Raw genomic sequence first — 24,032 nt, forward strand, 5'->3', positions numbered from 1 at the left:
TCAAACTTGACCTAGATATTATCAAGGTGAACATTCTGGCCAATTTTTATGGAGATCCATTCACAAGTATGGCCTCTAGAGAGGTCACAAGGTTTTTCTATTTTTAGACCTACTGACCTAGTTTTTCACCGCACTTGACCCTGTTTCGAACTTGACCTAGATATCATCAAGATGAACATTCAGACCAACTTTCATACAGATCCCATGAAAAATATGGCCTTTAGAGAGGTCACAAGGTTTTTCTAATTTTTGACCTACTGACCTAGTTTTTGATGGCACGTGACCCACTTTCGAAACTGATCTAGATATCATCAAGATGAACATTCAGACGAACTTTCATACAGATCCAATGAAAAATATGGCCTTTAGAGAGGTCACAAGGTTTTTCTATTATTTGACCTACTGACCTAGTTTTTGATGGCACGTGACCCACTTTCGAACTTGACCTAGATATCATCAAGGTGAACATTCTGACCAATTTTCATGAAGATCTCATGAAAAATATGGCCTCTAGAGAGGTCACAAGGTTTTTCTATTTTTAGACCTACTGACCTAGTTTTTGACCGCACGTGACCCAGTTTCGAACTTACCTAGATATCATCAAGATGAACATTCAGACCAACTTTCATACTGATCCCATGAAAAATGTGACCTCTAGAGAGGTCACAAGGTTTTTCTATTATTTGACCTACTGACCTAGTTTTTGATTTCACGTGACCCAGTTTCGAACTTGACCTAGATATCATCAAGATGAATGTTCTGACCAATTTTCATGAAGATCTTGTGAAATATATGGCCTCTAGAGAGGTCACAAGGTTTTTCTATTTTTAGACCTACTGACCTAGTTTCTGATGGCACGTGACCCAGTTTCGAACTTGGCCTAGATATCATCAAGGTGAACATTCTGACCAATTTTCATGAAGATCTTGTGAAATATATGGCCTCTAGAGAGGTCACAAGGTTTTTCTATTTTTAGACCTACTGACCTAGTTTTTGAAGGCACGTGACCCAGTTTCAAACCTGACCTAGATATCATCAAGATGAACATTCTGACCAATTTTCATAAAGATCCCATGAAAAATGTGACCTCTAGAGTGGTCACAAGCAAAAGTTTACGGACGCACGCACGCACGGACGGACGGACGATGGACGACGGACACCGCGCGATCACAAAAGCTCACCTTGTCACTTTGTGACAGGTGAGCTAAAAAAACACTGGTGGTGAGAAGAAAACTCGCACAGCATCCCCAAACTGGGTATGGAGCCTCTATGAAGCATTTTGAACATGTAGGACACCCGCAATCTCCATTACAATCGTTTTGTTTGTTCATTTTGTTCTTTCTCAGTATTGTTTCTTATTCAACCAACCCCCGCCTACTCGGCATTCAAAATAGCCCCCTGTTCAGAATGTGCTCATGTTAAATTTGACACCAGTAGCCCCAAGATTCAAATCTTTTTTTTATGCAGTAAGGTATTGAGCAGCCAAGACGGGTTTGATGTAATCCGGCAACACATTCAACCAACCACATTCAACAATCTTAGTCACCAAGCTTTTGAAAAATAAATGATAAAACAAAAGAAACATGACATCGGCCATGAGGCTATAGATAGTCATCCAATATGTTATAATCCTATGCAGTCTGGCAGGACAGTGTCATGCAGGTGTTATTTGTTTATCAATAGAAAACCACTTTCAGTCACAAGTTCTGTGACCTTGATCTTATTACTACTACTGACCAAAGGCAATTAACCTATGACATCTTGCAGCAGTATGTCCAACGTTTTCCAGATATTGAACTGAAACCATCTTCAGTCTCATTGTCATCAAGACCCACGTGACCTACTGATTGGATTACATACTATATACGTTCAGATACCCTGTAGTTAGATGGCCCGTGTACTGATCTGAAATAGTTGTGTCTTGAGGTCGTCCTGACCTTGACCTTTAACGTTCTGAACTATAAAACTAAGTGTCCACATAGGACCACAAGCCACCATTCTACGAAATCCGATGGCCATAGGACCAATTGTTGTCATGAAATTGGATCTACCGGCTAATGATGCTATACAATATACTTATAAACATGAGCAAACACATTCGAGTGTTGGGAGGGGCAAATGACTATTACTACTGGTAAGCTTTCAAAGTTTTTATTATGTTACCCATCTTCTTTAAAATTTATTCAATGTAATCATTACCTGTCAAAATCAATAAAAAGATCTATCAAACAATTTATTAACGTGATCCTGAGCATTTTATGCAATTTACCATTGTGAGACATATAAAATACAAAACAAAAAAAAATGTTATTGAAACATCTGTTTACATGTAACACTATTCAGATGTTAACTAAAGCCAGCATTTCAAAATTATTCAGAAACAAGAGTTGTCACTAATGGTGACAAATGCCCCCGCAGCGCCTTGACCTTTGACCTGGTGACCCCAAAGTCAGTAGGAGTCGTGTACTCAATAAGTACTATCAGTATATGAAGTTTGAAGGTCCTGGGTGCAGTGGTTCGTGAGTAAAGTGCTTTCATGCAAAAACTTAACGTTGTGACGAACGAATGAACGAACAAACGGACGGGCGGACGGACAGTTGAAAACTAATATGCCTCCCTTCGGGGGCATAAAAAGATATAAACAAAATACCGAAAACAAGACAGCCGTAGTGGTCCTAGTTCGCTCCTCTAACCTTGACTGTTTGACCTTGAATAAATGTATGACATGCTGAATCATGTGTAAAAACTGTGTTTAGATTTTAGTATAGATTAGTGGGCCCTAAAAACGCTAAGTACTACTATTTGGACAAAACTGGAAGGATCTTACAATGATGCTACAGACCAAGTGTCATGAAGGTTTACTTAGTAGTTCATGAGAAGAAGTCATTTCAAGGTTTTATCTACTTATAGCACTCAACACCTAAAAGGGGCCAAGGACAATCTTATTTATTTTGTTGGGTTTAATGTCACACGGACATAACTATATGTCATATGGCGACTTTCCAGCTTTGATGGTGGAGGAAGACCCCAGGTGCCCCTCCGTGCATTATTTCATCACGAGTGGGCACCTGGGTAAAACCACCAACCTTCCGTAAGCCAGCTGGATGGCTTCCTCCTTGAAGAATTCAACACCCAGCGTGAGGCTCAAACCCACATCGATAAGGGGCAAGTAATTTAAAGTCAGGGACCTTAACCACTCAGCCACGGAGGCCCCCAGGACAATCTTAACAGACCTGAAAGAATACTTTATAATGATGCTACAGAACAAGTTTGATGCAGATCCATCAGTTTATGAGATGTTGTTTAAAATTATAAAGGTATTAAAGGCTGAGTGTCCCCATTTGAATACATTTCGTAAAGGAGCTTGTAATAATGCTACAAACCAAGTTTAGTGATGATCCATCAAGCGGTTCATTAGAAGTTGTTTAAAGGTTTTTTTCTATTTTTAACTATAGGTGACCCTAAAAGAGGTCAAGCAGAACCATTTGAAACAAAAAAAAACTTATGAGAGGACTTTACCATGATGCTAGACCAAGTTTGGTGCAATTCTGACCAGCAGTTTCGGAGAAGAAGATGTTTATATAAGTGGTGGACAATGGAAACTCGAACATCCATCTATACTAATAGCTCATCCAGAACATTTTGGTTCAAGTGAGCTAAAAAATCAAAATATCTGCAAATATTTATGATCATGGCCAATACAATCCCTTTCACCTAAACACCTAATCCATAAAGTGCACAAATAAACAATGATAAACAACAACATAATCATTTTGATTTTGGTATCAAGAAGTAAATTAATATGGAGATACTGACAAATATACAACATGTTCTCCTGAAATAACAGATGATAAAATCATATATAATCCAGGGCAGATTCTATTGAACATTCCTGATATACAGAGTGTTTCAGTGTGTGCTTTTTTTCTTCATTGAATAAGAAATTTAAGTCTATGAGTTACTAATTAAAGCCATTTTACCATTACTATTTGAATTGTCTGTTTTGTAAGATAGTGCATATGTTTTTTAAGTTTCCCAAATAGTGGGCTGTTTTTCACAAAATGACCAGGTTCAGGCCTGCCCACCCACCCCCAACCCCTCAAAAAAAGCCACTTAATCTGACACTTATCTTTGAACTAGGGATGAGTGTGGTGCATGACATTTTGCACAAGACATATCGTCTTGTTATGTGACACATTTGTGCCACGTAATATTAAAATCACTTGATGGAGAGTTGAGATATTGTGCAGACAGAAAAAAACCTTGTTGACCTTTGGCCTCTTTGTGTGATCTTGACCTTTAAGCTAGGGATCTGGCTTTGAGCATGACATGTTTTCTTATTATGGGGAACACCTGAGCCAAATAATATTAAAATCCCTTCTTGGATTGCAGAGTTATGAACCAGACATGAAACACACCCATTAGTACCAAGTTTACCTTTGACCTCAGTGACCTTGTTTTCTGAGCCTGGTGGGTCTGGGTGTTTAGCACAACATTATAACTCATTAATATTGCTGGCAATCAGTCAAAATTTCTACGTCAAATTATTAACTAGTTGTGACAAAATTCCTGTGCATCAGCTATACTTTTCAATTTTGAGCAGTATCATCATTCCAGTATTTATAGTTACTTTGAACACAGTGAACAAAGATGTAACAATCATGACAAATTAGAAATCATTTAGGTACATGCATATTAACAGTTAAAAGTGGAAACTGTATCAGACTGTGTTTATTTTAGGGACATTATAAAGATGAAATACATAAAAATAGTTTGTGGATGATCATGTCATGGACCATTTATTAATGGTTTGACAATTTTCATTAACTTAAAGCACATCCCTACTCATTATGGAGAACATTTGTGTTAGGCCATATTACACTTTGTTTTCACAGGTTAAAATACTTATAAAAGATTTTTTATACAAATCATAAAAATATGTATCTTATACATTTAAAAAGTTTGTTTATCTATGTTTTATGGATTTCCATAGCATAATTTAGTTCAGTTATTATTCACTTCAGCAAACTCAATAAAATCTCATATATTTTAATGTAAGGGAGGTAATCTGAAAAAAAAGTTTTAGACTGTATCAATAAAGGAAACTGTTGTTCATTCATTTTAGAATTAACAGTACATTAGCTATAAAGATATCTGGAGTGTAAAGTGGAAAACAAGTCTATATACATGTAAATAAAAACATCTTATATAGAACAAAGATGAATTTACATTGAATATCTTTAGTAATGAAGAAGATATTGGACTTCATAAAAAACTTTAACCCAACACAGAAGCTGACACAGACACTGGGGCGAGCACAATTTAGCCCTCCATATTCTGTGAATTGTTGAACAAAAAACAGTGTAAAGGCAAAACAACTACCAGTAGTTCTAAAAACCTACAGGACTAGACTTTTATTTAATTCAGTAGCTTTGTAAGTTACCTACCTTTTCCCTGATTCTTTATTTACTACATAAAATTACAAAATTAACATAATATAAAATTCTTTTATCTTAACAGAAGAAGAAAATCAAACTGAATTATTTATTTGATCACAAAATCAAATTCAATTCCACCAGCTTGCTTCCCATTTCTTGCCAATGTCTTTCTGGTGAGAAACAATCTGCCACTGTCATGCAATTTAAAATAAAAACAAATTAACATCATATTTAAAATACTGTAAAAAAAGTTATATTCACAATGATTTTGTTTTCACTAATATTTGTGGAGAGCTACAAAAAAACTCTGAAACCATCCTAAATATTGATAAGCATAATAAAAAGTATAATCAGTGAGGAAGAACATGTTCTTAACAATGCAAAATGACTGTTTTCTGCCTGACAGCAACATTAAGCAAAAATTACATATTCTACAATAAAGTATAATTTAGCGTAAACAAGAATGAAGATTTTTAACTCTAAAATAAAAACGCAAATAACCTATATGGTTTTTAAAAAATGCCTAATTTTTTCATTTTTTTATTTCAATGAATGGAAAAATACACTATATACTTCTTTGCTCTATTCATTATTTTATTAATTTTGTAAACCAATTTAGGAATACTTAAATTTTAATAAAACACAACCTGCTGATACATGTACCTTCAGTAAGTTTTATGCTAAAAAAACGTTGGAATTTATGTCTTAATTTCAGATAAAGTCACAACAGATCTCATTTACTTCTAATCTGTAACATTTAAAACAGTAATTTGGTTAGTTTTTTCCATAGATACTGCATTCTTTTCTATGAAATGTAAGTTCTATTAACAAGATCAATATTAAAGCCTCAAGTTAAACATTTAAACATGTTGCCTTAAAGACAACACACAGTATAACAAGAGCACCGCCTTGCGGGTGCTGACGCTCATTTGATTTTTTTTGTGTAATAGAAATATTGTCCTACCCATGATTTTCTAAGTCTAAAAAGGGCCATCATTCTTGCAAAAAGCAGGATAGAGTTATGTTTCTTGATGTACAGTGTCCACTTATGATGGTGAAAAACTGTTGCAAGTTTTAAAGCAATAGCTTTGATAGTTTATGAGAAAAGTTGACTTAAACATAATACTCAACCAAGAAAATGATTTTCTAAGTCCAAAAGGGGCAATAATTATTGCAAAAATCAGGATGGAGTTACGCTGCTTGCTGTACAGGGTCAGCTTATGATGGTGAACAAGTGTTGCAAGTTTCAAAGCAATAGCTTTGATAGTTTATGAAAAAAAAGTTGACCTAAACATAAAACTTAACCAAGAAATCTGATATTTTCTAAGTCCAAAAGGGGCCATAAATCTTGCAAAAAGCAGGATGGAGTTATGTTTCTTGCTGTACAGGGTCAACTTATGATGGTGAACAAGTGTTGCAAGTTTTAAAGCAATACCTTTGATAGTTTAGGATAAAAGCTGACCTAAACATAAAACTTAACCAAGAAAACTGATTTTCTAAGTCCAAAAGGGGCCATAAATCTTGCAAAAAGCAGGATGGAGTTATGTTTCTTGCTGTACAGGGTCAACTTATGATGGTGAACAAGTGTTGCAAGTTTTAAAGCAATAGCTTTGATAGTTTAGGATAAAAGCTGACCTAAACATAAAACTTAACCAAGAAAACTGATTTTCTAAGTCCAAAAGGGGCAATAAATCTTGCAAAAAGCAAGATGGAGTTATGTTTCTTGCTGTACAGGGTCAGCTTATGATGGTGAACAAGTATTCCAAGTTTCAAAACAATAGCTTTGACAGTTTGGGAGAAAAGTTGACCTAAACATAAAACTTAACCAAGAAATCTGATATTTTCTAAGTACAAAAGGGGCCATAAATCTTGCAAAAAGCAAGATGGAGTTATGTTTCTTGCTATACAGGGTCAGCTTATGATGGTGAACAAGTATTCCAAGTTTCAAAGCAATAGCTTTGATAGTTTAGGAGAAAAGCTGACCTAAACATAAAACTTAACCAGGCAACGCCGACGCAGACGCCGACGCCGACGCCGACGCCGACAACCGCTCAAGTGATGACAATAACTCATCATTTTTTTTCAAAAAATCAGATGAGCTAAAAATCAATATAAATCACAAGACTGAAGTTCAGAGAACCTTATGAGCAAAATATCTGTATCACTAACTTGTAGAGGTAAGTATTTAAACAAGAAAGTACTTTCAAACTTCAACCTGGGCCAGTGGCTTGAAATACATCCGCTGGAAATACTGTTATATAATTTCAGGACTACTTTTTACACATAAGAAAACATAGCTCTAGGTAATATTGCATCTCTACTGCTATTCTGCCAATGGTACTTACATGACGTAACATCTTACACTTGACATACTGGTTCTTGATAAGAGCAATGTGAAGCATTGACATGCTTAATAATAATAAATACATTTTGCTACGACTGAACGGAGCACCATATGTCGAGGTATACCAGTCTTATTGTGAGCAACATGGAGAACATTATGCTTACATGCTTGGTTGATGATACATTAGCTCTTCTTCTCTATGCTGAATAAATTAATAGAGCGGACCATAAAGCACATTTATATTGTTCACAAGCATCTTTATATTCATTATTTGCACAGGATAGTGGAAAGAAACCAAACAGCACACAATGATGTGTTCCAACTTGATAGACAACACCTCCAGTTTCCCATTTTCCTTCAGAATAGTGGATCTACGTGAATATCCTCGGTATCATCTATATCACAGTTCTCAAACTGACCATCTTCCACTATGTATCTTTCTGGTCTCTTCACATAACTCTGTTCATGAAGGTCAAACGGAGTAAATGTAAACTTCCCATTATCAATAGGTGTGTAGTACAGCTTCGTGGGATGCACATATACTGGAGTTTCATCTGAAAAAACAAAATTCTGTTATCAGCTAAATTTAAAGTACTAGACTAAATAAGTGTTTTACTAGTAACATCAAAACCTATTTTGTCACAATTTTCAACCTAAAAAATACTGTGATATAGTTTGTTAATACAGAATTTTGTGCTTTTGGCCATAAATACAAATTTGCGGACTTCGAACTCTTGAACATTAAATGAATAGTTTTATTTCCTTGTTGCAATTTTAATACAATGTAAATGGATTGACTCAACCCCAAAATCCACAAAATTTAGTCACCTACAAACCACATGGCATTGCCTGAAGCCAATTATCTTGGTACAAAGTTTTTTTGTTTTTTTCATATACCTTTGTGCCCCTGCAACAGCACCAATTTCAATAATGTACAGTACTTTCACAAATCTGGTAGAAAAGCACCCACAACAAAATATATGCAAAATAATTTCACTAAAACTCATAAACTTCCTAAAAAAGATTTTATGGCCCGGACAAGACCTGAAATGACCTATGATATCAAAGTGTGACCTTGACCTTTGAGATAGGAACCTGGGGTTTGTGCACGACATTCCTTCTCATTGAGGTTAACATTCATGCCAAATATTAACAAGACTGCTCCAGCATGTCAAACTTATTGTGCGGACAAAAAAATCTGGACAGACGCACGCATGCACTAACTAACACACATACATCGAACAGTCATTTGGACGACTCTGTCTTTGCTTTCTGCAACTGGGCTTGACATAAAATCAGGGTTTAATCAAATTCTACATTGCTGAAAATTTCTTTATCTCAACAAGCAGAACTAACTTAATATGATATAAAAGGCCAATACCAAACTGCTGAGCATTTGCGTCAACTTCTTCATCCCAACATTCTGTTTCCTCCAACATGGCTCGAACATTTACATGTGTTCCTTCATTTGGCTCACATGATGACTTCTTCATACCTAAAACAAATGTGATTTTACACTGTGATCAAATCACTTCAATCCTGTATAGAGTGTACCTTTGTAAAATTCCTGATACAAGATAATATCAGTGAATACAGATACCAAATAACAAGAAAGAACACACTACACATGGTAAATATCTTATAACAGTTTAAACTTGTTAGGATTTATTGCCTCTGTGAACAACTCAGAATTTTGTTGTTAGTTGACACAACTGAAGATCTGTTATACATGTTTTACAACTCCAGATTTGTTATATGTGTAAATGACATGGGATTTATGAAACACACAAAAAAAAAACACAAAATTTAAATTATTTTTAATATATGAACAAAATGTTCATAAATTTTACATTTGCAATATAACTTTTGGTTATTTGAAAGACTTAAATGTCAATTCCTAGACTTCAGTGTGTTTCTACCTTTGAAAAATGGAGAATCTACATCAACAGAAGGCATTATTTCTTTAAAATTCACAAAAATTTTATTCCATAGTTTTTCTGTAAAAATCACAAGAATTGAAACATAGCAATGTAAGAACAGACAATACATACCACTCCACTCTGTAGGTTGCACATAAATTGGAGGCTCAAAGTCATCATCAACATCATCATCATCATCATCACTGGCATTATCATAGTCTGTTCCACTATCATCATAACCACCATCACATTCATTATCAATATCAAGATTATGATGGTTGATTTCACCATCCTCATTGTTTCTATCAGAGTCAGAGTCATATTGAATTCTCGTTCTATGTTTTCGCCTGTAAGGCCGACGCTGTGAGTTACTTGTGTCTGAATGACTCTTCCATATAGACATGTTCCTTTTCATCGCCATAACAAGGCAATCCTCGCTTAAGTTAAGATCAGGTGGCGGTGGTTCGAAATCGTCAAGAGGACCATAGTCTGGAGCCTGAGGGGTAGTATAACAAAAGTACTTTGTTAAATTATATTTGGTTAGAATTATTTTCAACCATATGTGACATATATCAAACAGTTGCCTTTAAACATTGCTAACCTTTATTTACTAATTTATATAAATTGGAAATTTCTAGAGTTAGAGAGATAATGAAATTCAACATAAAAGATTATTTAAAACAGCACAAAGAATAATTTGCCTGCTAATGAACATTTAACATTCTTACATAATAATTTTGTTTGTTTGTTTGTTTTGGGTTTAACGCCGTTTTTCAACAGTATTTCAGTCATGTAACGGCGGGCAGTTAACCTAACCAGTGCTCCTGGATTCTGTACCAGTACAAACTTGTTCTCCGCAAGTAACTGCCAACTTCCCCACATGAATCAGAGGTGGAGGACTAATGATTTCAGACACAATGTCGTTTATCAAATAGTCACAGAGAACATGCGCCCCGCCTGAGGATCGAAATCGCGACCCCGCGATCCGTAGACCGACGCTCTTACCTACTGAGCTAAGCGGGCGGGTTTACATAATAATATCCTCGACTATAGACTTACTACTCTAATTCTACCTAAACACGTCTTTAAAAGGCACAGGAATACAACTTTTGTTCAGGAAAAAAAAGTTACAGTAAATCTACTAAGATATATCATAGGATCTGTTTTGATTTTATGTTCTCTCTTTTTTCATAAGAAATACTTGATGCTTATGCAACAAAATGGTCAAAAGAAGATCAAAATTTGATACATTACAAACTTTCACAAATAAAGTAAAGAAAACACTATTCAATCAATGTGTTACTTCCCGAAACCTAACACTGTTAAAACACAGTTGCATGTTGGCACTAGTGAAAAGTTGGTGCTACATGATTTCTGCTCAACACCTGTAGCATAGATATATAACTGCACAGTACATTGTATGTTAATAATCTATCAAGCCATTTTCCCAACCGAAACAAAGTGTACTGAACACATATACAGTCGAATACCGTTACCTCGATATTCAAGGGACTGTAAACATTGCATGACGTATCCGAAGTTCGACGTAACAATATCGACTGTCTGGGACTACTTTGTACTTGTGTCGGACGTCTATATTGTAATTATATCTAATGCATTTTTCAGAGGGTTTGAAAGGGGAAAGAAATACTATTAAACGTAAATACGATTTTAATTTTATTGACAAATAAAAATCTGAATAAATTAGTACGTACATACATACAACTTTTTAATATTTCAAAATATACGTGTTAACACTGACATTTTTAATCATTTTGACTGTGCTAATGTAAATTTGTCAGTTAAATACGCATATTGTTACTCAACCCTTAATGGCAGATTTTTACTCCGTCAAACAGGAAAATGTTTCATCCAAATTAGTTGTTATATTGGAAAACAGCTTGCCCGCTTATAAGACTAATTATTGGGAATTAAATGCAAACTTCCTGACATTTAAACTGGATTAAAGATTAAAATAACAAACAAAACAAACACACAAACTAATTGATTATGATTAATAAATCGCCGGACAACAATAGGTTGATTTTCACACCTTACAAATAACATGAATATTTTTGACAAGCTGTGATATCGACAAAACCAGGTGTAAAAACAGTACAAGTAAATTTACGGGACTGAAAAATCTCATCGAGCTAAACAAAATATCGAGCTAATCATATCGAGGTAATGATAAATAATTACATTAAAATATATAGGGAAATTTCGGGACCGACTAAAACACATCGTGCTAACCGTAGTATCGAGCTAACCGATATCGAGGTAACGATATTCAACTGTACATGTATAAAGACTCGCAACCCCTGGCATCTGACCTTTACCGCAATACAGGAGGCAATATTACAAAAAAAATTTACTTTGATGATTTTATTGTCGAGGTTTGAGAGATCCTGCCTCGGTCTCCCTCTCCAGTTGTCCTTCAAGTTAGGATCTCTCTCAGGGTACTTGGACTTTGTCACAATCTGTGGTACATCACTTAGTGGTACTTGAAAATCATTCTGTTGCAACAGATAACATACAAAACTGAACTTTCATCACAGGACAGTGTAATTCTAATACTGCTATCAACATGTATTTCTTCCAACAACGGGGGCAGTTATCAGCTAATAAAGATTGAAAATGACCCTTTCTCAGTATTAATTGTCAATGCGTTCAGTCGGAATTTTATATATCCTCATTGGTGCATATCTGTATCAAACAACAAGAGCTGTCGGAGGACAGCAACGCTTGACTATTCAACAGCCTTGTCATTGAATGAATACAAAAGTTGAAAAAGGGGCATAATTTTGTAAAATGCAAAGTAGAGGTATTGAACCTCTGTACTGCATGTCATATCATGACAGTGAACAAGTGTGTGAAGTTTCAATCCTTTCCAATTTGTGGATACTGAGATACCAGCTTACATACAAAAACTTAACAAAAAAGTGCTAAGTCAAAGGGGCATAATTTTGTAAAAATGCCAAGTAGAGTTATGGGACCTTCACAGTGCATGTTAGATCATGACAGTGAACAAGTGTGTGAAGTTTCAATCCATTCCAATCAGTGGATACTGAGATATCAGATTACATACAAAAATTTAACCAAAAACTGCTAAGTCGAAAAAGGGGCATAATTTTGAAAAAAAAAAGAGAGTAGAGTTATGGGACTTGCTTAGTGCATGTCAGATCATGATAGTGAACAAGTATGTGAAGTTTCAATCCATTCCCATTAGTAAGTACTGAGATACAGCTTACATACAAAAACTTTACACCAAAAATCTGCTAAGTCGAAAAAGGGGCATAATTTTGTAAAAAAAGCAAAATAGAGTTATGGACTTCTGTGCATGTAATCATTGACAGTGAAAAGTGTGTGAAGTTTCAATCCATTCCCATAGTGTTACTGAGATACCAGCTTACATACAAAACCTTAACCAAAATTCGGAAGGGCAAATGGAACGCCTAGAGTTATGGGCGTGTGCAAGTAGCTCATTTCAATGAATAGTCGAGCTGAAAATATAATCATTACAGTTACTGAGATGCTTTGCATGACAAACCTGTTCCAAAACGGGCCGCACTGACAAGACGCTGTCATATAGACTATCAGAGCAGCTAGAACTAATTCTCAGAGTGCTTGATGAACCTCTGAATTGAGCTTGCAGTCATAAAAATTTCCAGTGTGACTTGAAATAGGACATAATACCTAAGCCCGTCAAAATTCAAATCAGAGTTATGGGAATTGTGTCTCCTGGTGTAGACTTTGATAGTTAATAACTATGTTGAGTTTCTAGTCAAAAGTTTTAATAGTAACAGAGATACTTGACTTTTTCAAAAAAATTTAACAAAAAATTCTATGTTAAAAAGGGGCATAATTCTGTCAAAATTCAAATCAGAGTTATGTGGATTGTTTCTCCTGGTGAAGACTTTGATGGTAAATAAGTATTTTAAGTTTCAAGTCAAACGCTTTGATAGTAACAGAGATATTTGACTTTATCAAAAACTTTAACCAAAAATTCTAAGTTAAAAAGGGGCATAATTCTGTCAAAATTCAAATCAGAGTTATAGGAATTGTGCCTTCTGGTGCAGACTTTGACAGTAAATAACTATTTTAAGTTTCAAGTCAAAAGCTTTAATAGTAACAGAGAATTTGACTTTATCAAACATTTTAACAAAAAATTATAAGTTAAAAGGGGGCATAATTCTGTCAAAATTCAAATCAGAAGTATTGGGATTGTTTCTCCTGGTGTAGACTTTGATGGTAAATAAGTATTTTAAGTTTCAAATCAATATCTTTGATAGTAACAGAGATCTTTGACTTTATCAAAAACTTTAACCAAAAATTCTAAGTTAAAAAGGGGCATAATTCTGCCAAAATTCAAATCAGAGTTATTGGGATTGTTTCTCCTGGTGTAGACTTTGATAGTAAATAACTATTTTAAGTTTCAGGTCAATAGCTTTGATAGTAACAGAGATATTTGACTTTATCAAAAACTTAAACCAACGGCGACGCCGACGCCGGGGCGAGTGCAATAGCTCTACATTTTCTTCGAAAAGTCGAGCTAAAAATGACTAGTTTCTCTGGATGGTCTAGACGAATGGATCCAATTAGTAATTCAAGGGCCATAATTCAGAAGTGCCGAAGCGGATTTGGCTAGAACTTATGGTCAAACACATTTTGTTCAAATTTGGTGAAGATCCAATGAGAAGCTTTGTGACAGACACACACACACACACAGACTGGAGTAAATCAATATGTCTCCCACACCACTGTGTGGTGGGAGACATAATAAAGTACTGTAAACAAGGAAAACATGATGAAGACCTTTCCTATTATACAATGTAAGACTATTTGTTAACTGGAAGAGTGAATAACTGACAAATATTTGTCATATTACAGTGCAAGTGACAATTCACCAACTGTTAAGTTATTTTACTGGCCAATAATCTTTCTAGGGACAGAGATGAAAATTTTTAAACCCTTGTAAAGACAGTATTGTTACGCATTGTGGGATCATGACAAAATTTCTGGTCTGGCTTTTCAAAGGAAGTTCATTCAAGAATATCATCAACTTGACACTTTTACTGTGAGAATGCAGTTTATGAAGAACACTGCAGAAAGGATATATGATTTACATTTATTGGACTGAAAGCAAATACTTACACAATCTAAATCCAATCTCACAAGGTTTTTAAGGCAGTGTAGAGCTCCTGGAATCTCTGTTAGTCTGTTGCTGAACAAGTCAAGAGTCTTTAATTTACTAAGTTTACTGAACGATTCTGGTAGCTCTGCAAGCTGAAAAACAAATTCCATGAACATTTTTGTGTTACATTTGATTCATCTCAAAGCAAACACGTATTTACTTCTTTGAATAAACTTTATATTACTTTAATCAGACTTAAACAGTACAAACTTTGTATTTTAATAGGTTAGGTGCATCTATGATGACAATCAGCACTTCCTGTTTGATAATGCTTTCTTCTTTTACAATTTGGTATTCTCTGACTGGTAAGGAGTCATATGCTAATAAGAGCAACAGTAAGGCCCAAGAATGGCAAAGACAGACATGAGGCTAGATGTGCGTACACAGGACACCAGTACCTCCACTTATTATCACTGTATGGTCATATGCTACTTGTTGACAATACAACTTGGGGTAGGGGTGTTGGTCTTGTTTTGCATATTTTTAATTCAGTCAGTGACCTACATGATTTAATGACTCTAGGTTAAATATATTTTGAGGATAGTTCAACACAAACTTTTAGACCCTTTATGCATACTTTTGATTACTTCAAAAGCCATAACCCCAGTCTGACAAATTGAAATCCTGAACAAAACCCAAGGTGCACAACTTCACATGCTGTACCATACATTGTCACAACTATAGGTCATTGACAAGTACTTTATGGGATACATGCAACACAAACTATAGGTGCTCTTTGCATATTTTTGACTTAGTCAAGGGACATAACTCTTGTCTAGCTAACTGAAATCCAGAGCCTACCTTCTCATGCTTAGTGACAATTCTATGATGTTTGATTACTCTAGGACAAATACTTGACACCAATTCATACAGATTGTTGGACAAACATTTGGACAAATCTAGATGCCCCTGCCTCAAAAACTTTTGGTAAGACAAGGTAATAACTTACAGAAACTGCCAGTTGTAGTAACAGGTGCACTACCTAGCCAGTTTTCCAATAGATTCCCAATGAGTCAAGACCTGTAGCCTGGACTAAAGTTGTTATACAATACCTCATTATCATCCAGCCTGAGATCTTCCAGTGATAACAGGTTACCAAAGTTACTCGGCAGCCACATTAAATGATTCTTTGATAACATACATATCCTCAAAGATGTTAAGTTGCCAAATGATTCAGGCAATACATGAAGCATATTCTGACCTGGAAAATGAAAATTCCTTTTTCAATAAAAAAAATAATAATTTGTACATTTCACAACAACAAAAATAAACAAAATTATTTAACACATTACTTAACTTTTGAATTCATATTAAAGCTACTTCCTACTGTTGCGGTGAATTTTTTCTGTAATTGTTCATTTCTTCCGAATTTGTCATAGAATGCATATATGACACTGAAAAATGATAAACTGCATGCATACATACTCCAAAATAAATATTAATTTACAAAGTATATAGATACCAATTTTTACCTAGATCCAGTATTTCCAAAGAAATCAGTTCTCCAAAATTCTGTGGAAGATCACTCAACTGGTTTTCATCAATATGGAGTTCTTTTAAACTGGTTAAGCAACAAATACTGTCTGGTATTTCTGCTAGCCAGTTGCCATTCTGGAAGTTTCTTCTCTCTAATTCCCCAATCACACTGCCAAGATGGAGAAATTCAAGTTTGCCCAATTCACCTAAAGTGCTTGGTAAGTTTGACATAAAGTTACCACTCATATCTAAACGTTTCAGCTTTGTACAAGTTATAGGAAAGCTATCCGGTAACGCCTGGTGCTGAAACTGGTTATCTTTTACCGAAAATTCTACAATATTTTCAAGGTCTGAGACCCAGTCTGGCAATCCTTGTAAAAGATTACTGTCTACATACATCTTCTGTAAAGAATGACTAGATTTGAAATGTGACGGCAAAAATTTGATATCATTTGCGGAGAGATCTAAAGTTTTAAGATTTGGCAAACTGCCAAAACTTTCTGGCAGTGAGGAAAGTTTGTTACTACTGAGATTCAACACTTCTAGAGACCTCAGCATACCAAAGCCTTCAGATAAAGTCTCAATACTGTTGCAGCCCAACTCTAATTCTTTCAAATTTTCTAGCAAACCAAATGTTTTTGGTAGTCTGCACAACACATTTTCATCACAATTGAATTTTTCTAATGCTGTCAATTCACCGAAATCCTCTGGCAGTAGATCCAGCTGATTACCTGTTAATTTCAATGTCACAAGATGTTTTAATTTACATAATGAATCTGGTAATTTTATCAGCCCATTTTCATTCAAATAAACTTCTTCCAATTGTGTTAACTTCCCAAATGATTCAGGTATAACACAGAAGCTATTTCCAATTGCAGAGAAGCATTTCAGCAACTGAATATGTTCCCCAATATCTGCAGGAAGTTCTGTTATATCATTATAATCAAGCAAAAGGTATTCTACATATGTGTTATGTAAGACTTCCTGTGGGAATGTTGTCAGCTCTCTGGAGGACAGATCTTCTTCTGCCATACATTTCCCAGGTCCCTCCATATCTGTATCAGAGTGTGTTTCTTCCTAAAGATGACACGTTTCTGAAAAAGAAAATGTTTTTTTTTTCATTTCAATAAAAAACAGAATGTACGTTACATGTAACAAATCATGCCTGCATTATAATAATGACACATATCTAAACTAGAGATATCAGTAACAGTGATTCAATACACCACCAATAAATTAATATCTAAAAGGGTTATCAAATTATGAAGGGGTTTAGGATAGACTGAGTGGACACAAAATGGAAGGCTCAAACCAGTTACCTCTGACCTTGAATTGTGACCTTGACATTGAGTCGACATGGCTGACTCATAAGTTCTGCACATCGTCTTGGTGAAGTGATCATTTTAACCAAGTTTCATGAAAATTCTTTAAGGGGTTTAAGTTCGGACACAAGCCTTGACACTAAATTTTTTCAGTGGTGTCCCAGAGGGGCCCCTACCTGCAGAATTTGGTGTCCCTCACCAATACATGGGTTCCCTCTAGTTTGAAAAGATGAAAATGTAGTCAACCAAAACTGCTAAATCTTAAAAATCATATTTATTTCTTTTCTTGTTTTAAATTAAATTCAGCAATTTTTATAATTTTTCTTATATACTATTTTTAAATGTAACGCGGTATTTAATGTGGCCATTACATTGTTGTTATTGAAAATAGGTATCCTTGAAGAAGACCTAGCTTTGAATAATGGGTGTCCCGCGCTAGAATTTGGGGTCCTCGGGATCCCGGGACACTGTTAGCGTCGAGGCCTGCACAATTCTTACAGATGGGTGGATTGAGACCATTCCTATAATCCCCCACCCAGGCCCCACCACACGTGGCTGGGGACAGTTTTTTTAAGTTTTGGGGGAATGGTGGTGGGGCCCATATGGGGGTGAATATTGTGTCGTAACCACTAAAATAGGGGGCAAATTGCGTCGTGATAAAAGCAATATTTTTCATAAATATGTTACTCTAAAAAAGAAAATGATTTAAAAGCACATTGTTTCATGTTTTAAATGGTACAGTTCACATTACTGTACATCTAGAAAGGGTTCTGTTGGTTGGGATATGAAAAAAAAACAGGGGAAAACAACATACTTTATGTACAGGGGAATGGGGTCGAATTTCGGCCCCAAATAAGCCGAACGAGTAAGGCTACTATTCAGGATGTCCAGCAGATGTACAGTATTGAGGAGTGCACAAATTACCTGACTTAAACAAGAGAAAATCCGGCTAAATTGGTGTAATGGGTAAAATCATGGTATACAATCAGCCCACCTAATACAACTGTAAGTGGGTTTGATCATTATACAAAACAGTGCTATCCTGATCACATGATTAGTACATCGAAATGAGCCTTGAGGTTTCGATCAGGCTGTTCATCATGTCCTGCAGATGTACAGAATTAGGTGGGCTCAACCAATACAACACCAGGCTATCCAAATCACGTAATCTGTACACAGAGATGTGCCACGATGTTTTGGCCAGGCTCTTTGGCATGTCCCTCTGGTGTACAGAACTGAAGAACATGCATAAAGCCAAAGTGAAATAAGTACAAATTGGGCAAAATTGATGATGTACCATGGGAAAATGGGATCCGGACAAAATCCCCTTCAGACAAAACCCCCATCACTCACATTTGCATAGGCGGACAAAACCCCCTTTATCTTTTTTACAAGAAGGACAAAACCCCCTTCGCTGAATTTTACAAAGCAGACAAAACCCCCTTCGCGTTTTTTACAAGGAGGACAAAACCCCCTTCACGGTTTTTTGTCCCCCTCGTGAAAAAAGCGATGGGGGTTTTGTCCTCCTTGTAAAATTCAGCGAAGGGGATTTTGGCCTCTTTGTAAAGATGAAGGGGGTTCTGTCCGCCTGTGCAAAAATGAGCATAGGGGGTTTTGTCCACAAGGGATTTTGTCTGAACACTCGGGGAAAACAGGGTACACAATCGACTGAATCAAGCCCACCTGATGTTTTGACAAGCTATTTGGCATGTCCGGAAGTTTACCGAATTGATATTCAATCAAGCACGACTGAAACGTGTACAAATCATACAAAGGGCAAAAACGGGGTACATAATCGATGTTGTTGTTGTTGTTCTAATTCGCTATCATGTAGCTGTTAACTCGGGTGCGAATGTGGTGCCACATCATTGTCATCCTTTGTACTTTTTAACGTGTGTATTTAAACTCATCTGCTTACATATGTCACTATTGGGAAAGAGTTTATTCTGATTCACTGCTGAAGCGACCAGAAGTTTGTATTTATTGGCTGAATACTTCTATCAATTCTCTCCTTGCCTCTACCCTGATATCAGCAAGTTCTCCTACTAGGTACCTAGCCATTGATACGTTTTCACAATTAATGTTTTCCCTGTATAGTGTTGACTCTATGTCTCTTTCAAGTGTTTCTCTCTGTTTTGTAAATCGGGCACAATGAAATATGCAAAGCTGTAACGTTTCTGGAACCTTGCATTAGCTGCACAAGCATTGTTGAATCAATTTTTGACCAGTGTGCATTTAATCTTGACTGGCCACTTAATAACAGAGCTACCGGCGCCGACAGCGTCACATTACGGTTAAACGTGTGAAAAAGAAAATGAATAAAACTGTGTATAGAATTACTATCGAGTTGAAAATTTGTGGTACTTTTTTGGAATCGGTGTTGTTCGGGTTTCTTCCAGTACACAATGCTCATAGTAATTAATCAGTAAGACGTCAGTAGACGCTTGCTGTTTACGGTTGACAAAAGCGTTTCGCTTATTGCTTTGAACGTTGAATAAAAATGTAAATGAGCGTCTGATAATCAGAAGTTAGTGCTAAATACATTTTCTACGAAGAAAAAAAGATAAAATACAATATTTTCAATGGGAAACCATTTTTGTCACGCTGCCGTAACTGAAATTTATTATCATTATGTATACTTATATTTGTGATGATGACGTCATACTTCCACATTGGTGCAGTGGTTACCGAGTTCGCTTTGAAACCAAAGGTTGGGAGTTCAATCCTCACCGGAAGTAATTTTTTTTTAGTTCCTTTTTTATTTCTGTGTTTGTTTTTTGTTGTTGTTTTTTATGAGTTTTGAAAGCATTGTAAAAAATAAAGTCATTCATGTGAAATTTAACAAGTGTTTTGTTAGAGATGTCAGGTTCCAATGTACTGTCTGTAGATAAAACTTATTTTTTAAAAAGGTTTTAGGAACAAAATATACAGACATTGAACTGTGAAAAGCACATAATGCTCTTCTCCCCGTTCACATATATTTCATCCACAAGCTTAAAAATCACTGACCAGAGTTTAATACTAGGAACAAAACTATTGGCTATGAATTATCAATAAACATCAAAAAGGCTCCTACTACCATTCCTATTCTATACCAGCAGAGCTAAAAGATTAACCACAAAAATGTCATAGACTGTTAACTTAGCAGTTCAGTAAATAAAACAGGAGTTTTCAAGAATTTCGGCAAACACTGATTTTCTCTGGGTAAAATTCTCATCACTAACTTTTAAAAGATGGCTAGTCTTTTGGGTTTTAAACAAGCTTTATACATGTAAATGATTTTCATTCCACCATATCAGACGTCTATCATAGCAGTATTTTTGCCTTGAAGTTGGACACATTCTTCCTTCTAAAAAGAACCGTAACTTTCTTTAGCTCGTATATAGCATAGTTGTAGAGTTTTCGCATGTCAAGATTTAATCTCCCTTACGAAATAGTCAAAAAGCTGTGAACTTGCCGCGAACATGCTGCGAACATGCCGCGAACATACCTATTCGCAGGAAGTATTCGCGGGATGTTCACTGCTACCGCGATCATGCCGCGATTGCTTTGATACTAGTTCGCGGGATATTCGCAGGAAGACCAATGATCGCGGCATGTTCGCGAGAAGAACTTAGAAGATTATAATCTTTTGGTAAACTTTTACTGAAGAGCCTTTATAAGAGTAGGTATTTATAGATCAATTAATTTGTAACATTATCTGTAAGGTCACAGTACGAGTCTGATAAGTTAATTACAACCAGATATTCTGGACATGTTTAGAAGGAAATTTGTGTGCATTACAGACAGTTTTCATAAGTGATTCTTAGAGGCTGATAGGAATATATACTTTTTTGTGGTAAGTTAGAAAATTTATGTTTAATATCTATACTCATATATCTCAGCAAACATAAGGAATTTTGAAGATGAAATAGATATGCTTAACGTTTTGCAGAGTTGTATCAGATTATCTAAAAAGAAATATAAAACTAGCTTAATAATTATTTTGACAATTTCTAAGCTTCATAAGTCTAATAATTAACATGTAAAACTATGACATATTTGTAGTGATACATATAACTTGTAAACAGTGTGAAGAAAAACATTGGGATGAAATGAATCCATGCACTCAGACACTGTTATTGAAATGACAAGTAACAGTTAAAATTCAAACATATTTAATCATTAAAACTTTGTTTAAAATGCTCCAGATATGATATGAAAAACTTCAGACAATGACAATTTGAATTTGTTACAACCTCAGTGTTCAAGTTTATTCAATGAATTTATATCCCTTTCAATAAATTTATATCCCTGATTCCTACTAATTTATTTGCTTTTGCACTTTTTCTGTACATGCTTTTTTGTACACAATTTCTGTAGAGATGGTTTTCAGCTAGTTCGCTGCATGTTCGCAGCAACTAGTTCGCGGGATGTTCGCAGCAACTAGTTCACGGGATGATCGCAGCAACTTGTTCGTGGGAAGTTCACAGCTACTTGTTTGCGGGAAGTTTGCGGCAACTTGTTTGCGACAAAACTAATTTGCATGTGAAAAGTGAACACCAAACGAACATCCCGCGAACAGTTATACCAATTGTATCAAAAGTGTTCGCGGCATGTTCGCCGGATATTCGCGGCATGATCGCAACAAGTGTTCGTGGCAAACTATAATATTTCCGTAAGGGAAGCTTAATGCATTCTAAGACATTCATTCAGAAATCATGAATTATCATCAATTCTTAAAATTTTAATAGATCTTAAAGAACATAAACTTCTTAAAACGAATCCATAATTCCAAATAATTACAGCAGCGCTCCTTTAATTTTCAAGGGGCACTGGTGATTTTTCAAGGGAGCTCTGCCTTCTAGGTAGCACCTAAGTTCATATTAGCTGCCGTGATTGATGATACAAAACATCTTCCTGTTTTCCTCAGTCCTACCAAAGACTTAACTCCTGCTTGCTGGTAAACTTCCTGAATATTTTCGATATTTTCTGACAGCTTGTATTTGATGTTCCATAATTCTTTTATTTTTTCATTCATATGTCTAACGACTTCCAATGCATCCCTCCTAATTACGACCATCTTTGGAGTTCATTTCCACAGCTGCAGCTTTTGCCTGTGCATCTGCCACCTCATTCCTGTTATATTTTTATGACCTGGAATCCAATGAACTTTAATTTTGTACTTTTTGTCTTGTAGGACTGACAAATACTTCTTGATGGTTAGAATATTTTCAATCATTTGAGTAGGCTCAGCCTCCTTGGGATCTCTTTTCAAAAAAACAAGATTATTGCAGCCTGACAGTCTGTGAAGACGTGAATATTTTTTGATATAGGTGTTTTTTCACCTCAGTAAGGAATTCCAGTGCAATTTCGATACCTACACTTTCGATGATCGAACCAACCTTGTGTAAATAACATCGCGAAAACGGACGACAAATAAAAATAGCAGAATAGTGCAGAACTGATAATCTTATTTGCATCTTGCGGAGTAACTTTTATTCATACATACCTTTTAATACAGAAATACTTCTTCTAAAACTAAATTATGACCAGAATTTAACGTAAACTGTACTAAAACTTAGAGCAAATTGTTAACGTAAGTTGGTCTATATACAATTTTACGTCATTACTGTTTTCTACGGGTGGTCGGAGACCGCCGATTCAAAAAAAGTACAAAAACATAAGTTACGATGGTTAACACCTATTTAGATAGCGTACCGCTTCAGATAATTTCCTTGTTTTTGTTGTTGTTTTTTTTTCTTTGCTTTTTTGGTAGGGGGTGGGGTGGGGTATTTTTTAGATATGGCCAGGAATGTGCACTTCTGCGCAAAGGCTTTGTATTTGTATTTGTATATCTGTTTGTTTTTGGTATTTGTATTTGCATTTGCATTTGCATTTGCATTGCAATTGCAATTGCAGCATTGCAGCATTGCAATTGCAATTGTAATTGTACTGTACTGTACTGTACTGTACTGCATGCATTCTATTGGTATTGGTCTGGTCTGGTCTGGTCTTGCCTTGCCTTGCCTTGCCTTGCCTTGCCTTGCATTGCATTGCATTTGCATTTGTTTGTATTGCATTTGTTTGTATTGGTCTTGGTCTTGGTCTTTGCCTTGGTCCTTGCCTTGCCTTGCCTTGCCATGCATTGCATTGTCATTGCCAAATACAAAAAAGGTGGTCTGTCTTACTATAGATATACTACATTGTATAATTCATATGTAGTTCCTGTTATTTCATATGGTGCAGATATTTGGGGCTTAAGATCTTTTTCCTGCATTTCTGCTGTCCATCACAAAGCAAAGAGATTTTTTTCTTGGCACGGACAAATATAACCCCAGTACAGACATTCAAAGAGAT

At 35.6% G+C, this 24,032-nt stretch overlaps 1 protein-coding gene across 1 annotated transcript; it reads right to left on the minus strand.

Moving 5' to 3' along the window:
- Positions 1–2,135: 2,135 nt before the first annotated feature.
- Positions 2,136–23,297, minus strand: LOC123564623 (leucine-rich repeat protein lrrA-like). Its single transcript, XM_045358337.2, has 8 exons — positions 23,185–23,297; positions 16,368–17,465; positions 15,948–16,096; positions 14,856–14,987; positions 12,077–12,217; positions 9,834–10,197; positions 9,164–9,277; positions 2,136–8,336 (listed from the first exon to the last, which is right to left on the minus strand). Exons 2-8 carry the CDS (start codon positions 17,422–17,424, stop codon positions 8,140–8,142), a joined length of 2,154 nt encoding a protein of 717 aa, XP_045214272.2. The 5' UTR covers positions 17,425–17,465; positions 23,185–23,297; the 3' UTR covers positions 2,136–8,139.
- Positions 23,298–24,032: the final 735 nt, after the last annotated feature.

This window comes from Mercenaria mercenaria, chromosome 2 (genome assembly GCF_021730395.1).
Source record: "Mercenaria mercenaria strain notata chromosome 2, MADL_Memer_1, whole genome shotgun sequence".
In the NCBI taxonomy this organism is placed as follows: domain Eukaryota; kingdom Metazoa; phylum Mollusca; class Bivalvia; order Venerida; family Veneridae; genus Mercenaria; species Mercenaria mercenaria.

What these genes read in the sequence shown, in the direction of transcription:
- LOC123564623 (XM_045358337.2), bottom strand. Translation starts at nt 17,424, where the DNA reads ATGGAGGGACCTGGGAAATGTATGGCAGAAGAAGATCTGTCCTCCAGA. An exon ending in TGAGATTGGATTTAGATTGT is followed by an intron (nt 12,218 to 14,855) that starts GTAAGTATTTGC and finishes CTGTTGCAACAG; the next exon opens with AATGATTTTCAAGTACCACT. An exon ending in TCGACAATAAAATCATCAAA is followed by an intron (nt 10,198 to 12,076) that starts GTAAATTTTTTT and finishes ACTACCCCTCAG; the next exon opens with GCTCCAGACTATGGTCCTCT.